The sequence below is a fragment of the Bison bison genome, unplaced genomic scaffold (genome assembly GCF_000754665.1).
Source record: "Bison bison bison isolate TAMUID 2011002044 unplaced genomic scaffold, Bison_UMD1.0 scf7180017864331, whole genome shotgun sequence".
NCBI lineage: Eukaryota > Metazoa > Chordata > Mammalia > Artiodactyla > Bovidae > Bison > Bison bison.
In genome coordinates this window covers 6,457,875-6,476,196 of record NW_011494903.1, presented here as the reverse complement: position 1 = coordinate 6,476,196, position 18,322 = coordinate 6,457,875, and the positions used below count along the sequence as shown (strand labels likewise).

Genomic DNA, 18,322 nt, shown 5'->3' with positions numbered 1-18,322 from the left:
TCCGATCTGGTCGTCCGGTCCCGCAGCCGCGCGGGGTTGTGGGTATCTCGAAGGCGGCAAAGCTGCAAGGAAAGGAAGTAGTGGCGAGGCAGCAGGACTACCAGGCTGGGCAGAAACTACAATTCCCAGCAGGCAGCGGGGCCGCAGACGACGGCTGCGGAGGAGAGCCGGCTGGCTGGAGAATTCTGCGCGCGCTGCTGGGATGGAACGTTGATAGAGTTCGCGGGTTTCGCTGCAGCGAGCCGGGGCCGCACGCAGTGCGCCGCACATAGTGCGCCGCCGCGCGCCAAAGCGGGAATCCGGGAGGCGGGCACCTCTGCTATTAATGCACGCATTTAAAACTCCCGAAGCTGTGGACGCCATGCACAGGTAAACCGATTGCAGAAGGAGACAGAACATGAATGGACCGTCTTAATTCTTTTAGGCCGCGTGTTTTGCTACTTACTAATATCGTTAGTAATGCTGTAATGTGAATGGTTGCTTCGCCTCTTTGGGAAAATGTGGATGGGTGGATGCTTTAGTGCGGTGGTTAGCGTGAATGTTATTTGTCTTCCCTTATTGAGCTTTCCTGCTGCTGTTTTCAATCAGTGTGTGATTGCCCTGCCTCTTTGCTTGTATGTTCCCTCCACTTTTAAGAAATTCTTGAGGCCTTCTGCATGATCGGAAATCAAAAAGCCTTTTCGATGTATTCGGTTATTTTCTCTTTTATTCTTGGGAACTCGCCGCCGGCACGTAAAAATGTAGTTCAGTTAACTGCTGTGAAAGCTTTCTGCGGCGCATAGCTTGCAGCTTCCTTTAGGCCTGTCTGGGAATTATTTACGGGCGTGTTTTTGAAAGGAACGTGGGGCTATTGTGCGTTTCTGCAGGAAACACCTCCAGGAGATACCCGACCAGAGTAGCAACGTTACCACCAGTTTCACGTGGGGATGGGATTCTAGCAAGACTTCTGAACTGCTTTCAGGCATGGGGGTCTCCGCCCTGGAGAAGGAGGAGGTGGATAGTGAGAACATCCCCCAGGAACTGCTTTCAAACCTGGGCCACCCACAGAGCCCCCCAAGAAAACGGCTGAAAAGCAAAGGGAATGACAAGGACTTTGTGATTGTCCGCAGACCTAAGCTAAACCGAGAGAACTTTCCAGGTAAGGTATGAGGGTAAAATACAAGCCCAGTGAATGGTGGATCAAACTATTTCGTCGGTAAACCTTTGTTTTGGGGTATTGAGCATGGGGTGGGGCCCTTTTAAAGAAATTGTTATTTAAATTTATTTATTTTGTCCGTGCTGGGTCTTCCTTGTTGCCCGGGCTTTTCTCTAGTTGCAGTGACTTCTCACTGGGGGAGCGTGGGCTCTAGGACGCAGGGCCTTCGGTAGTTGGAGCACGTGGACTCAGCAGTTGCGGGTTCCAGGCTATAGAACACAGCCTCAATTACTGTGGCGCTTGGGGCTCAGTTGCTGTGCTGCGTGCGGGATCTCTTCCCAGATCAGGGATCAAACCGGTGACTGCTGCGTTGGCAGGCAGATTCTTTATCTCTGAGCCACCAGGGAAACCAGATAGGATCCTTTTAAAATTGCCCAATTCTTCAGTTATTTTCCAAAGAAACCAGACAACTGCTTGTGCTTACAGAAATGGTGGTATGTGTGTCTTCAGAGACAGAACTGACTTGTAACGTGTGAAAAGACATTCTTCCTTTTTCTTTAGGAGGGACTCTGCCTGGTTAAAGGCCAGCTCAATACCTCTGACAAATAGAAATAAAGCAATGATCCATAGAATTCTTTTTGTTTATATTTGGCTGCTCTGTAGCCGCGGTTGAGCCTTTTACCGTAATCACTTTAGTTATTTGTCAAAGGACTGCTGAAGTGAATGTTGAGCTAAGGGGAAGAGACTCATCCTTCCAGATCCATTCCCAAGAGGAATTCTTCTTTATGCTGTCTCCATCACTCACTGTGTTATCTGTTCAGTTGCCCTAACCCCATAACCTAAAGGTCAGATTCCCACCATCCCCCCAGTATCCAAACAATCATTGAATCTTTCTCTCTTTTCTCCTAAATATTTCTCATATTTAGGAAAGGACTCATAATTCAGAGCCTTATCCTCCCAAGATACATCCCCCAGAGTTAGAGTGGACTGATTGAAATGTAGAACTCCACCCCGTCATTCCCCTCTAAATAGCTCTCTGTTTCCAGGCTTCTCAAGCTGATGTATAACTGCCTCCCACGGGTGGATCAGAGCTCCAGGAATACTCAGAACCATAGGGTAAACATTGTGCGTTGACCTGGGGTTATCAGTTTTTCTTACTGGCAGGCCATGTAAAACATTAATTCAGCAAATATTTGCCGAGCACGTTGTGTGTGCTAGGCATTGTTCTAAGTACTGGGGATATAGCAGTGAGCACAAAAAGGCATTTCTACCCTCATGGAGCTTCTCTTCTAGAAAGAGGATGCAGTATGCACAAATCTGGTGTGTAGTATGTTAGAATAAGTGCTGTGGCTAAAAACAAAAACAGAACAAGCCAAGAGGGACAAGAGGTCCTGGGATGGGAAGCTGGTTTGCAGGGTATTGAGGAAGCCTCACTTGGACAGTGAGCTGTAAGCAAAGGCATAAAGGAGATGAAGGAATGTGCCATGCAAATATCTTGGAGAAAAGAGCCCCAAGCAGAAGGAGCAGCTAGTGCAAAGGCCCTGGAGCAGGGGAATGTTGTGTTTGTTCAAGGAACAGCAAGGAAGCCATATTCCAAGAGTGGAACAAAGGGGAGAATAGTGAGAATTGGGCTAGAGGTGCCGTTGAGCAGAGTTGCTGTGTAACCTTTGAAAAGGATACACTGGTGTCTTGAGACAACTTTGAGGGCTTGAGGATAAAAGCTTATAGACTTGTTGAGAGGTGTGGGAATGGTGTTAAGCAGCTTCTAGATTTTGACGTTAGAGTGGACAGAGAAAGGTTTTGAAGTTGTAGAAGTGATCATACTCTAAATTGAAATTCCGTGGGTCATGATGGAGAAGAAGAGACAGCCGAGAAATAAAGATGAAGTCTGGCAGAGCCAGGGTAAATTAAGTATATTCCTGAATTCCCCCATCTGGCTTTCTTTGAGAATGGTTGGTTGATCGCTTGCTTGCTTGAACAAAATTTTAAAAAAAAAAAAGATTTTTTTGGCTTTTGACCCTTTCTTTAGAAAATAGAACTTCGAAATTATGGTCTGGGGATCTATATTAGGTATTGGATTAATCAGAAAGGCAGTAAGGATTGTGGTGAAGTCAGACAGATATGGCTTTGAATCCAAATCCTGCTGTTTACCAACCTTGGGAAGCTATTTGAGCTCTCTGTTCCTTAGTTTCTTTGTGCAATGGGATAGTAATGCCAGTGTCATGGGGTACTGTAAGATTAAATGAAAGAATACATGTAAAGCTGCTAGCATGCTCCCTGCGTATAACAGTAAGTAAACCCAGTTAATTTGGTGGACAAAAGATAGCTAGCGGAGAGGCTACTTCACTTTATCTTTTGTCCTTAATCCTGTTAGTCTGGCCCTGTTCGTGTAGATCTTTTTTCTTCAAAATTGAACATCCCTGCTATTTTTAGTGTCAGGAATGCAGCAGGAACAATTTGGTGAAAGACGCTTCCTGCTAAGATGAGCGGCTTTTGACAACTTTGTCCAGTGCTGATAGCATCTGACGTGGAGTGTGATTGCTGTGTGTCCTATATGTCCTTCCACATTCACACACACAGACAGAAATACAGATGACGTTTTTAAAGCAAGGTACGAAGGAAACAAGATGGAAGATTCAGGCATGGCTGCTGTCTCTAGGAAATTGCAGTTCAAGTTGAGAGAAGAGGATACACGGTAAGAGAAGCTCCCAGCAAAAGATGGCAGCTCATACACTAGCAGCTGCTGAGTGGCTCAGGCAGCAAGTGCTGTAGGAGGCCAGAGGGAAGGAGCCCCTTGTACAAAAATGACCCGAAGCTTCTCATGGTGATCCTCACGGCACATGGGCACGCTTCCTTCTGCCCTTCAGCAAAGCAGAGGCTCTGGAAGAGAGAGAAGGACCTGGAAAGGATTCAGTCACTGCATCAAGATTGTTAAAAATGACTTCAAATGTATTTATGGAAAGTGAGAGAAAAAAAAAAATCATGACTTTTCCGTTTGTTGTGACCTCAGAGAGAGGCAGGGAGGGAAACCACTGGTATGCTGTGCGCGTGCGTGGAATTTCCCACCATAGTGATTGGTAAATTGGTATGGGGGGCTGGGGGCTTGCAGGGTGAGGAACAGCTGGTGTAGAGCATTCCCAATGGGCCATCAGGAGCCTGGGCCCCTGGTGGCGCTGGATCATCATTGTAGTGAGTTTTGTCTGCAGTTGTCAGGACAGGTGGCTGAGAGCTCTGCAGGATTAGGCTGGAACGGACCACACCTGCTTTCCATAGCGATCTGATGACAGTGGCCCTGGGCTGTGTGAGTTTTTCTTGGTTCTTCACTGGACAGTCTCTTTTTTCTGCTGGCCCCAAGCCAGGCTCACATCTGGTAACTAAATCCTCTTCATCTGTTCAGTTTGGAAGATGGAAACTTTGTGGCCAACCGGTACTAGGACAGGTCTGAGTAGCCCTTGGGGTGAGTCTGTGGAAGGAGTTGGGAGGAAATGGCCTGGTGATGAGGTCAGTAATGAACAGAAAGAGAACAACTGCATTTTATTCATGGTTGTAAAATGCCTTCCCCGGTCCCCTGTCTTCTCCTGCTCACCCACAACCCCCACTCCGACCTCCCAAACAGAAGATAGCTGTGGAAATCCTGTCAAACTAATTTGTTGATCAGCTTTCCCATGGCTGTTAAACTGCTTGAAATTCCAGGCCCCTTAGTGGTTTTCAGACTAGAGACTCCAAAGTTTAGAGTCTGCTGATATCCCCAAGGGAACGTGTTCAAAGTGCAAAATTCCAGAGATTCTCATCCCAGAAGTCCTGCCTGGAGCCTGGGAATCTGCTTTTTCAGTATTTCTAGGCAAATGCTTTTCCTCTTTTTTTTTTTTTAATAACCAATAACAAATACATTTTCCATTGCAATCTTGGGTGTGTATCTTAAACTGAAATTGCATAAAATTAGTTTTTTCCTTACCAAGGTATTTCCTATTCTCTTCCATTCTTTCAAAACAATGCTAATCAGACTAAATTGATTTCATGACTCACCACTGAATCTTATCCTGCAGCTCCAAAATTCAGCTCTGTAAGAGCCTTTACAGGCCCTTCCCAGGCACCTGTGTTTACCCTATAGCTTCCTTTCATTGATTCAGCAGTGTTGATGGAGCATCATTCTAGAGATGGGGGATCCAGCAGTGAACACAACAGACCAAAGATCCTGCTCTTCTTGACCTTGCATCCTGTACCTAATTCCCCGAATCCCAATTTCCATGGTTTCTTAGTCTTCTCACATCCCAGGGTTGAGCAAGTCTCTCATTGAAGTGTGGGGTTGAAGGGGTCATTGAGGACCTCTATTTTAGCTTTTTCCTGTTTTGCTTTTTTCAGTTTTGTCCAACCAGGCAAAAAATAAAAAAGCCAAAATACCAAGAGCTAACATGGTCTAGTGTTGTCTCTTAATGATTTATAGAAGAGGAAGGAAATCTCATCCCAGATGGCAGAATCTGTAGTCTCCCAGAAAGGAAGCATGGGTCGTTAACACTTAAAACAAGCAAGCAGAAGCAAACAGGAGGTGAACCTCCACTCTTAAAAAAGGAGTAGATTTGAACAGCAGTGCCTGCTTATCCTTCAGATACAATTATCTGTGCTTAAAGAAAAGGGCAGTTTTAAGAGTCAAAGATTGAGTACTCTGGAGTTTGAATCTGAGTGTAGGTGATGTTTCAAGAAATAAATATGTCAAGTAAGAAGACGTTACCTATAGAGTAAAGACCTCATGCATCGAAAACTCTTAAGCAAGCGTTATTATTTCCGAAAGACTTTAAGAGGCCTGGGAGGTGATGAGGTTACAGAAGTGGACAGCTGACTTTGCATCAGAGGAATGAATGGAAATGCTGGTGACTAGCAAGTTTGTGAATCTGGCCAGTTTTCACCTTTCATGGCTCCAAAGTGTGTTTGATTGCTTTCATATTGTTGAAGATTAGAGTCCATGGGCTTAATTATTTTGCTTACTGTGCAGGTCTGGTGTGCAGCCTTGGGGGTTTTAGAAGAGGTGAGTAGAGGAAAGACTTGCTCTGGACTTTGTCATCCTCTCTGAGCAGACAGACCAGGCAGCAATGCAGTCAGGAATCCAGGAAACAGATGGTCAGTGTTTTGAGAATTAACTATGGCAAGTAAAATTAGATTGAGCATATCCCAAGCCTGGATACTAGCCACTGGGGCAGCTGTACGAAGACAGACTTCTGTCTCATCTGTTGAAACAGCATCCAGTTTCAGGCTGTGACACCCCTCCCCCACCTTCACTCCCACCAGGTCCCTAGACTCAGTGTTGTCCTGTGATCAGCTCTGTGGAGACGTGGGTACTTGGCTGCTCAGAGAGGCTGTGCGTTTTTCCCAGCCATTGCCCCATGCGTATGCTCACTGACCCATTGAGAGCTGTCAGCATCTCTGTTTCACTCCCTCTCCCCTCTGCCCTCCCTCCCAAGCCCTGAAGGATTCCTTTTCCCAGAGCAAGTGAAGTTTAGTTCTCACTTTTTTAAAAAGCGTGATTTTTTAAAAATTTTTCTTCATTTTAGAAAATTAAGTCAGAACAGGAGAGAGAATCCTAGGGTAGACATAGGACAGGATTTGGAGTCAGATCTGTGCTTGAATTCCCACCGGGCCGTTTGCTAGTTGTGTGACCTTATCCCTTTAGTCAGAGTTACATCATCTCCTGAAGCCCCTCCCCTGACTTACAGAGGACGCTGCTTTTGTTTCTGGGTTTCAGTCTTCAGCCTCATTCCCCCGAACACCTCCAGGGCCGTGCCATTCCTTGGCAGACCCTGAGCCACCTGGTAGGCTTCAGACACTCTGCTCTGTGGCTCTGTGCCTTCACCTCAGGTTGTGGGGTTTGGAAACGGACAGAAGAGTCCCATGTTAATTTTGTGGCTCTGCCACCTGATAGTTGCTAGCACCTCAGTGAGGTTAATAAATAAACCTACTAAGACAAGGGTCCTCATCTGTGAAATGGGACACTACATCCTAGGACACAAGGCAAGCATTAGAATCGCATGCATTAATAAACGTATGAGACTCTTTAGGGCTTTCAGTAAATGGCAGTTGTAAATGTGGGGTTGTGTTTCTGTTTATTAGTTTGCCTCCCAGTGAGGCCAACAGACAGGGACTGTGCTTATGCTCTCCGGCATTAGTCAGACACCCAGGAATGTTTGTTGAAGTGGAGCCCTAGGCTAGCCTTGTCATTTGATAAATGAGGAAACTGGTCCTGAGAGGCCCACACTCTTACCTGTCTGTGAAATAGAGCCAGCTTTCTTCTCTTAGTTGTGTCAGTCATTCCTTTGTGAAATATTGAACACTTTCTAATGTTCGTCTCCAGGTTTGTCTTAGGCACCAGGCATGGCGGTTAATTGATTAAGGAAGGTTAATCAGTCACATGGATACAGAATTAGCACATTCATGGTTTGTGTGAAGGGGCAGTAAAAGGTATACTGCATTGAGCAATGGTTTTGAGAATGTCTGTGGTGTGCCAGGCATTGTGCTGGGTCTCCATGTGCCTGTCTAGGTATGGGGGCTGTGCTGGTCACCTGGGAATGCCCCTCCAAGGGAGAGAGAGTTCAGCTGAGGTCTGAAGGATGAGTAGGAGTTGTGCAGGTGAAGATGGACATTGCAATGCAAAGCCTTCCTAGTTCTAGACTGACTTAGCTCCCTTGTGTGGCTTCAATGCCTCGCTTTGCTGTCCTCAGCAAACACCTGCATTCATCACAGTGCCAAATTTTCCTTCTAGCATTTGAATTGTGTGCTAAGTGACTTCAGTCATGTCCGACTCTTTGCGACCCTATGGACAGGCTCCTCTGTCCATGGGATTCTCCAGGCAAGAATACTGGAGTGGGTTGCACCGTCCTCCTCCAGGATATCTTCTCAACCAATGGGTCAAACCCCTGTCTCTTACGTCTCCTGCATTGGCAGGCGGGTTGTTTAACACTAGTGTGCCACCTGGGAAGCACTTGAATTATTGATCTCTTACTCTTAAGTTGCTGATTTCTTATGTCTTCCCATAAAAATGGGAAGCACCACATTCATTAGTTTATTGATTTCTCCTGCCCTTTACTTTGCAACAAGCCTCCCTATCTCCTTTCCCCACTATTTTACCTGACACTTGGGTGCCCCATCCATGGCTCCTTGAAGCTCACCATTCCCTTTTATGCCAAGAGCTTTCTCCTCCACATTGATGACACTCTGTGTTTGAGGGCTTTCCCCAGGCAGGCATACTGGGGAATCAACATTCCCACCCCCTTTCAGAAGCCCCCAACCAATGACTGACAGCAGATGATGGATTAAATGCCCCAGCATCTGGGGCAGGTGCTTTATGTTTCCTGGGAGTCCCCTGCAGATTTAAAGCCCATAGTGATAATCTGCTTATTCACATTCCCACGTTGGCTTCCTGCCCTTCCATGTCTCTCTTTATTCTTTCCAGTATTTCCTGGATCCCAAACCTAGATTGTCGATAAGTTGATCAGTCGCTCAGTCGTGTCCAACTCTTTGTGATCCCATGGACTGCAGCACTCCAGCAGGCTTCCCTGTCTTTCACTATCTCCTGGAGTTTGTTCAAGCTCATGTCCATTGAGTCAATGATGCCATCCAACCATCTCATCCTCTGTTGCTCCCTTCTCCTGCCCTCAATCTTTCCCAGCATCAGGGTCTTTTCCAGTGAGTCAGATCCTCACATCAGGTGACCAAAGTATTAGAGCTTCAGCATGAGTCCTTCCAATGAATATTCAGGATTGATTTCCTTTAGGATTGACTGGTTTGATCTCCTTGCTGTCCAGGGGACTCTCAAGAGTCTTCTCCAGTACCACAGTTCAAAAGCATCAATTCTTTGGCACTCAGCCTTCTTTTTGGTCCAACTCTCACATCCATACATGACTCGTGGAAACCATAGCTTTGACTATACAGACCTTTGTTTCTGCTTTTTAATATGCTGTCTAGGTTTGTCATTGCTCTTCTTCTAAGGAGCAAGCATCTTTTAATTTAATTTAATTATTTAAACCTAGATAGAAGGCGGTTTGGGGGTCTCAGTAAATCTTATCAGGCAGCCCTTGTCCTACTCAGAGATGGATGTTTTCACATAGGTGAAGATTCTAAGCAGCACTGAAAGGAAAAGGTCCTGAAAGTAAAGCATATAGAGTTTTTGGAGAAATGAGAGGAATAGAAGCCAAAAAGAGGCAGTTTAACTCTCTGCTTTGTAACCTCTTGACATGAGCTATTTAGTCTTCATAGTGAAAAACTTTGCAAGATAAACCTTTTTATTCCCTTTCCTGCAGATGAAACTCAGCCCCAGAAGGATTGAGCAGCTCGCTTAAGGTTTGCTGACATGGAGACAATGCAGTCAAATTCCAGTTGGAGCTGTGCTCCTTCCTCAATCCAGTAGTTCTCACACTTGGCGGGGATGGAGGGCAGGCACCTGGTGTCAGGGTAGTCATTGCAGATCATAGTAAAAATCTCAACAGACTAGATTCAAAGTGGCTAAGTGTAATTTTTTTTTTTCCCCGAGTGAAATGCTACCATCTAATCTGTATACACAAGAGACAGCAGAGGTCAGGGAGTTAAGAATTAATGGAAGGAAAACTTGGTTCCAATTTGTGAAGCAGGAGTCATGCCAGAGACCCTCTGCCCCCACTGACCTTGGCCCAGGAGCTTTGTCGTGTGATGGAGTTGCCACACTGAGGAGCTGCTCCCCGGAACGTGTCTAGGGTCAGTGCAGATGGTCTGCCTTCATCCCTCTAACCCTAGGCTTCAGAGCCTCGGTCCTTTATTTGATTCTCTAGAGAGGGAGGGGTGGAGAAGGCAATGGCACCCCACTCCAGTACTCTTGTCTGGAAAATCCCATGGACGGAGGAGCCTGGTAGGCTGCAGTCCATGGAGTCGCTAGGAGTAGGACACGACTGAGCGACTTCACTTTCACTTTTCACTGTCATGCATTGGAGAAGGAAATGGCAGCCCACTCCAGTGTTCTTGCCTGGAGAATCCCAGGGACCAGGGAGCCTAGTGGGCTGCCGTCTCTGGGGTCGCAGAGTCGGACACGACTGAAGCGACTTAGCAGCAGCAGCAGAGAGGGAGGGGCAGGTGTTCATGGAGCAGCTACATGTCCTTTTTTTCTCAAGGAGTCTCCTTCCCTAAGCACTGTGCCAGCTCTGTCCCTGGTGTAGCACAGCACTCTGAGCCCTTCTGCAGCCTCTTGTGACCCTGGATTGAAATTTCCTATTTGTCTGTGTCTCAAACTCTGAGCAGGCCATACCTTGTTCATCTACGTCTGTAGAACAGTCCTCAGCATATAGCACATGTTAAGTAAATATATGAATGGTTTCATGTATCGGACAGTGTGCTAGTTCCTTAGAATATAAAGATTGTTAAAAGAAGAATCAGGTTCTCCTTCTCAAGATCTCATGGCCTTGTGGGGGCCTACACAGGTGAGTAAGGAAATAGGAAAAATTGTGGTTAAAAAACCGGCCTGTTTTTGGTGATGTCCTGGGAGGCCGTCTATAGGAGTTGGGGCGTTAATGGTCACTTGATGTTAAATTCATAGCAGTCGGGGGCGGGCACAGCATGTACGGAGGCATTGAGATATGACACAGAATGACTCATTCTGAAAATTCCAAGTAGCTCCAAATGGCTAGAACATATGTCTAGATAATGAATCTAGAAAACCGAGTGGGGCCCTGATAAGAAAGCTTTGAATTTCATGCTCAGCAGTATAGACTTTAGACTGAATATTCAAGGGACACCATTGAAGGGATCTGATTGAGGGGTGTTTTCAAAAGATTGCCCAGGAATGGGGGGAAGAGTCCACGGAGTCCAAGACTGTTACGTTTATCACTCACCTCCAGGCTGTCTCCAGCTCTCCATCGTCTTCTCCCTGAGCCTGTTGCAACATCCGTGTTCAGTAAATGCTGACACCTTTTAAATGGGGTGTATGTTCTGTGTTTAGTTGCTCAGTCGTGTCTGACTCTTTGCGACCCCATGGACTGTAGCCCACCAGTTTGTTCTGTTGGTGGAGATTCTCCAGCCAAGAATACTGGAGTGGGTTGCCACGCCCTCCTCCAGGGGATCTTCCCAGCCCAGGGATCGAGCCCAGGTCTTCTGCATTGCAGGTGGATTCTTTACCAGCTGAGCCACAAGGGAAGTCCAAGAAAACTGTCAGAGCCACTGAACAAATAAGAGATACGGGAGGCTTATTAATAAGGCATTGGCTTACGTAGCCCTGGAAGCTGAAGAGTCCCATGATCTTTGGTCCCAAAGATCCAGAGAGTAGATCATGTTAGTTTCAGTCGAGGCCTGAAGGCAGGAGGAACCCAGGTTCCAGCTCAAAGGTGGGAGAAACAGCCAGGTCTTCCTTCATCCACCTTTCATTCTAACCCAGCTTTGGATTGGATGATGCAGGCGCACACTGGGGACAGCAACCTGCTTTTCTCAGTTGATGGATCAAATGTTAATCTCATTCCGGATAGCCTCCCAAAGACACCTGGTATTGTATTTAACCAAATATCTGGGTATTCCTTAGCCCAGTTAAGTTGACACTAAAATTAGCCATCACGGGGGAGAGAGGATAGCGGTAGCATTGGTGTAGCAGATGGATTGGAGTTAGAGACCGAGAAGGCAAGTTACTGAACTCAGCTAACCACTCTGAATTCTAATCTAAAACACTCACTGTTTCTTTGGTGTGTGTTTGTTTCCTTCTAGGCTATGGTCATATTATCCTGATCGTGTGGGTTATTCTATTCATATGTAAGCGTTTAATACTTGTTGAATAGCAATTAGAGTTTGCTTTTCTAAAAACTAAGAAAACTGGTTTTCCTGCATCCCCCTTTTTCTCTCTCCGGTTTATTCTGAACACACAGTCAGAGTGATCCTTTTAAAATCTCTGTGAGATCCTGTCATTCCTGTGCTCAGAACTCTCCGGCGGCCCCTCATCACCTTCAGAATCAGAGCGGGGTGACTGGCCCTCTCCCACCCCTCTGACCTCTTCCCCGATCCCCGCAACTTGCTCACTGCATTCTATGCTGGCCTCCTTGCGGCTGCTGCTGCTGCTGTCGCTTCAGTCATGTCCAACTCTGTGCGACCCCATAGACGGCAGCCCACCAGGCTCCCCTGTCCCTGGGATTCTCCAGGCAAGAACACTGGAGTGGGTTGCCATTTTCTTCTCCAATACGTGAAAGTGAAGTCACTCAGTCGTGTCCGACTCTTAGCAACCCCATGAACTGTAGCCCACCAGGCTCCTCAGTCCACGGGATCTTCCAGGCAAGGGTACTGGCGTGGGTGCCATTACCTTCTCCGCTGGCCTCCTTGCTGTTCCTCAAAACAGACCTGCTGCTCCCGCACATGGAACACACCCCAGGGACCCACAGGGCCGGCCCCTTCCCTGTGTTTAGCCTTTGCTCAATGATCACCAGCTCAGTAAGGCCTTCCCCACTGTTTTATACCATTTTACACCACAAAACACTGTTTGTAGTGGAATAGATATTAACATCTCCCAGAAGAATGTTCTTTAAATACCAGTTTGGGAAACAGTATGTTTACGCAATGGATGCAAGTGCACCAGATAACTTAAAAATATCTCTGAAAAATGGAACTGTTTTATACTTTTAAGTAACTCAACTTTTCTTCAAGAATTTTTTCAATAAGAACGCAATACTTCTTTTAATATAAGAAAACACAGCAAATGTATTAAAAAGTTTGGGGGGAACTCCAGCTATAAAACTTGACAGTTATTAGAGGAACCACCATTGTGGTGAAATTCACGTCACAATTACTTACTATTACAGAATTTTGTATTAGGCATTTATTTTAAAATGTGGAAGGAGATATTTTGACCAAATCTTTATTAATACAGACTTAGTCTCCTTAACTATGAATGACGAGTTTCAGTAGGCTAACAAATAGAGTTGAGTCAAAATAGAATGAAAATACTTGTTTTCATCAAAGAGCCGAATATAACCCTTATCATAATTTATTATTAACCCCAAACATATGAAAAATAGAACAAGGTTAGTTGCTATTGATGGTTGAGGTGTGTGTGTATGCTGTGTGTTTAAACCTTCTAACACCTTCCTCATTTTCTTCATTTTTAATACATCAAAGTAAAAGCAATTTTAACATGTCACTTAATTTTTAAAAAATACTGAACAGTTTTTAACATGTCTTCTAATATCATGTGATTGCTTCCCCAGTGGAACACAAGCTCCATGAAAAAGTGTTGTCTCATGTGTTACCTGCTTTCTCCTAACGCTTTAACCCATCCCTGGCATCAAACTAAGCATGTTTGTGCTAGATGTTCAGGACATGTGTGTTGAATTAAGCACTGAACTAAGCACTCAGAACATATGTGTTGAATTAAGAGATGAGACCAGCCTTTTGATATTGCACTTTTAGGTAAATGGACTTCTGAGTCCACCCTCTGTAAGCTTGGAAGAAGAGGGAGAAAGATTGGTTTGCCTTTTAAATAAGGTCACTACTGGATAAATCCACCACTGAATCCACTTCAGAGAGGAGTGAGGTGTTCCTAGCAACCCAGAAGCATCATGTATCTTAGACATTGTCGTCTAAGATGTGAGAGGCCTGAGACTGGCTGGTGGGTACTAAAGAGAAGAATATCATGAAAAGTATTCTTGATACTCTCTTTTCTCCTTTGCTGAGAAAGTATACGGTATCCACTTCAGGAAACATAGGTCATGGGTGAACAGAAAAAGAATTATGAGGATGAAGAATTCATTTAGCGTTAAATTCCCCTTTTTAAGTTACATGTTGTATATCTTTAAGTGCAGGAAAAAGCTCAGTACACTTGATAGAGGAAACGAATGGTAAAAGGAAAACAATTCTTTTTTTTTTTTTTTCCCCCTCCAAGGTGTTTCTTGGGACTCCCTTCCAGACGAGCTGCTCTTAGGAATCTTTTCCTGTCTGTGCCTCCCTGAACTCCTGAAAGTCTCCAGTGTTTGTAAGAGATGGTATCATCTAGCGTAAGTATTTTTCACCCCATTTAGTGTATGTGGAGGAGGAAAAAAGAAGGGTTTTTATTTGTTTGGGTCTGCTGACACTGAAAACCAAGAAGAATATAGTAGCACAAAGCACACTAGGTATTTTCTTATTCATTATTATATTCTTTATAATAATTAGTGTCTTATTTCACAGATAAGGGAGGAATCTGCTGGAGGTGTGTGTGTGTGCCCAGTTGTGTCTGACTCTTTTCGACTCCGTGGACTGTAGCCCACCAGGCTCCTCTGTCCATGGAATTTTCCAGGCAGGAATAAAGAAGTGGGTTGCTACCTCCTCCAGAGGGTCTTCCCAGCCCAGGGATTGAACGCGTGTCTCCTGCATTGGCAGGCGGGTTCTTTACCACTAGCACAACCTGGGAAGATATCATCCCATTTTATATACGGGGACTGGGGCTCAGAGCCTCACTCAGGTCCCATAAAGCTGCTTTCCTACCCGGGTCCCACACAGAGCCCCGAGTTCTCTTCCCGCCACTCATACCCAGCCCACTGGGTATATGAGAACCAGCTGTGCCTTCGTGTATCCCTGTCACTCCTGGTACACTGCCTGGCCCAGCATCCAATAAACATGCGCTCTGCTGAATACAGGGAAAAGAAGTTTTCCAAATGGGGTAAGTCACTTCCGGTGGGTCACATGATGGCCATTGTGAGCATGAAATATAAAGATGCTCAAGTGGTACCCAGCGAATTGTTCAGGTTTTGTTGGGTTTGGGGCCACACTTCTCAGGAGCGAACAGTGAGCTGTGCATGGGACATCCTGGTGAGCTGGGAAGGCGGTAACGGGCTTTTCCATCTTTACCTTTTCTCCTGCTCATCAGCCTCTGGCCAGCCTTTGTCTGTGCTTAAGGCCATCTATCTCTCTCCTCCCTCCACACGTCTAGGACTCTCACTGTGAGAACGCAGGAGCCCCTGCCCTTCCATTCACAGGTGTGCTGGAAATAAGACACTCCAGGTATTTACAAGACTGTGCTACAGTCATCCCTTGGTACCCACTGGGTATTGGTTCCGGGACCCCCTGTGGATACCAAAATCTGTGGATTCTCAAGTCCCCTGTATCAAATGGGGTAGGACAGTCTGACTCTGGATCCGTGGATCTGTGGATGTGGAACCCGTGGACAGGCAGTGCTTGCTCAGTCATGTCTAACTGTTTGCGACCCCATGGACTGTAGCCCACCAGGCTCCTCTGTCCATAGGATTCTCCAGGCAAGAATACTGGAGTGGGTTGCCATTTCTTCCTCCAGGGGATCTTCCCCACCCAGGAATCAAACCCGCATCTTCTACATTGGAGACGGATTCTTTATCATCTGTGCCACGTGGGAAGCCTTGTGGCTAGGGAGGGCTGACTATATTTGCTTAGAAGAGCCACAGAGAGGTCGGCATACCTGGAATGCCAGAGCAGGTACATGGTGGTTGACTCACTTATCCCTGCTCAAGAAACCCCATTCTGATTTTCTTTTTCCACCAGCTGTGCTCTCTATGCAGCTCTGTTCATCTTCATCTCAACTGTCATGAAAGTTATAACTGACATTCATTAAGCACTTGTTATATGCCAGGCACGGCAGTCCTGTCTTCTTAAGAATAGAGGTTGACAATTTGTTTATGCAGAATTATTTCAAAGCTCCAGCCAGTGGTCTGCTTATCTCAAGTAGGATTAAAAAGTAAAATTCTTGTAAACATTCAAAATGTTCCCTCACGGGCTTGATCTCGTGTTTTCTTTGTGTTAAATTGAATTAACCTATGGGTATTCAAACTTCTTTATGTTGTTTACTATATTTGTTACCGCTTTTTGCTTTCGAAACACAAATCTAAACATTTTTACCTCTTTTCTTCACATTAGTTCATGGGTATTCCTGTATTTCTGTGCATTTATTTTAAGCTTTTAAGGTTTTGTAAAATGGAGCTGAACTATGGCTTTTCCTAATAGATATTTGCTAACCATATCTCATAATAAAGTCATAGAAACTTTCCTTCTTTTAGGGACATTTACATGTTTTTTAGGGTAGTTGTGGTAGCGTGCCCGTGCTTCACAAAGATGGCAAGTGAGGTCATTGTGAACCTACCTACTTATTCAGTAATCAGTTGAGTGATTTGAGCAGTCTTAAAGTTATTGAATTGAATTGAATGCTGAAATTTTATTCTCCTGTTCCAGATCATTGCAGGGCTCATGGTAGCATTGAACTAGCTATGAAATCCATGTAAAGAGGAAGATGAAAACTTATCCATAATGGGACAAGAAATATTCAGTAGTGCCTTAAAAATATAGGTAATTGTATAGTCAGAAACAAACATGCCTTTAGAATTTGCTTCAGGGCAACTGAGTGGCCGTGTCCTGTTGTTCATAGCAGCGTCGAGGGCCTCCAGAAACTGGTGCCCTGACTCACCAAACAGAGCACCTCTTTTCCAGGTTTGACGAGTCTCTCTGGCAGACTGTAGACCTCGCGGGCAGAAACCTCTACCCAGATGTGGTTGGTCGGCTTTTGTCCCGAGGGGTGGTTGCCTTCCGCTGTCCACGATCATTTATGGACCAACCGTTAGTTGAACATTTCAGGTAAGAAAGAAAAGTCCCTGGAGAATCTTGGGGAGGAAAACAGATGGAAATGTCTTTCTCTCTCTCTCTCCAGCTGTCTGCCCTGGGACAGGTCATCTGTGCAGCATGGGACAGTAGTTGTCTATGTTGCCGTGTGGTGAAACACAGCACAGGCTTCAGTGACGTCATTCCCGTTTTAGCCTAGGCCTGCACTTGGGCTCTTCCTAGGGTCTAAGGGTGCCCTGAGTATCCTATGAGGCAGAAGCCAAGCAGCCCTGGCTGGCAGATGCCATGCAGCCAAGCTATTCCCCCAATGCCCATGTCTTTTTATTTTTTTATGTATTTTTATTTGGAGAATAATTGCTTTACAATATTTTGATGGTTTCTGCCATATAAGAACATGAATCAGCAATAAGTATACATATGTCCCCTCCCTCTTGAGCCTCCTCTCTCCCGTGCCCCCCCTTCCATCCCACCACTCTAGGTTGTCACAGGGCACTAGGTTGAGCTCCCTGTATTATACAGCAGCTTCTCACTGGCTGGCTGTTTCACATATGGTAATATATGTATGTTTCAACGCTACTATCTCAACTCATCCCACCCTCTCTCTCCTCCGCTGTATCCACAAATCTGTTCTCTGTGTCTGCATCGCTGTTGCTGCCCTGAAAATAGATTGAGCAGTGCCATTTTTCTAGATTCCGCACATATGTGTTAATATATGATGTTTGTTTGCTCTTTCTGACTTACTTCACTCTGTATGACAGACTCTAGGTTTATCCACCTCACTAGAACGGATTTGTTCCTTTTTAGGACCATTATGTGTATGTGTGTGTGTGTGTGTATATATACACACACCACAACTTCTTTATCCATTCATCTGCTGATGGACATCTAGACTGTTTCCCTGTTCAGGCTATTGTAAATAGTGCTGCAGTGAACATTGGGACACATGTTTCTTTTTGAATTATGGTTTTCTCGGTAATGGGATTGCTGGGCTTTATGGTAGTTTTATTCCTGGTTCTTAAGGAATCACCTTACTGTTCTCCACAGTGGCTTTATCAACTTACATTCCCACCAACAGTGCAAGAGAGGATTCCCTTTTTTCCACATCCTCTCCAGCATTTATTGTTTGTAGACTTTTTTGATGATGACCATTCTGACTGGTGTGAGATGATACCTCATTGTAGTTTTGATTGACATGTCTCTACCTCCACTGCCTATTTCTGATAAGGAGGTGAGGGGTCTTTTTGGATTTTGTCACCCTGGGTTTCTCATCCTATCACAGACCGATTTACATCCTGAAAAAGATCCTGTTTTGGTTTAGACTTTCTGAAAATGTATTTCTTACTGATAGTTTTGCAGTGTGGCTTAGTGCCATCTCATGCTAGAGTGGAGTGAATAAATACTGAACAGAAAAATAAGCTAAAGACGGCAGAGCTGGGATACAACACACGTCCCGACTCGAGGCCTTTTCACCTTCTCGCCGTGGTCATATGACAACACTCCTCTCCCGCGGGTGTTTTGTGTTTCTCCGGCAGCTCTTCCTTCTCAATCTCCTTCAAGTGCACGCTTTGCTCAGTTACTCTAGGGTCTGTCCCTGGCTGCCTTCTCTCCCGACCCACTCTTGTCTTCAGACAAGCTATGCCTTGT

The 18,322-nt window shown here is 45.4% G+C and overlaps 1 protein-coding gene across 4 annotated transcripts in view; it reads left to right on the top strand.

Moving 5' to 3' along the window:
- The first annotated feature begins 164 nt into the window (after window positions 1-164).
- The window catches only part of SKP2 (S-phase kinase-associated protein 2, E3 ubiquitin protein ligase), a 57,981-nt gene continuing 39,823 nt past the window's right edge, over window positions 165-18,322 (top strand). For 2 of the 4 annotated variants that reach the window (XM_010853780.1, XM_010853779.1), the window contains exons 1-4: window positions 165-369; window positions 867-1,138; window positions 14,001-14,112; window positions 16,550-16,693. In XM_010853780.1, the coding sequence (XP_010852082.1) occupies window positions 326-369; window positions 867-1,138; window positions 14,001-14,112; window positions 16,550-16,693 (572 nt within the window). In that variant the 5' untranslated portion in view covers window positions 165-325. Of the gene's footprint in view, window positions 370-866; window positions 1,139-14,000; window positions 14,113-15,414; window positions 15,545-16,294; window positions 16,694-18,322 lie in introns of those variants that run through there. The other 2 variants (XM_010853783.1, XM_010853781.1) reach the window with 2 other exon arrangements.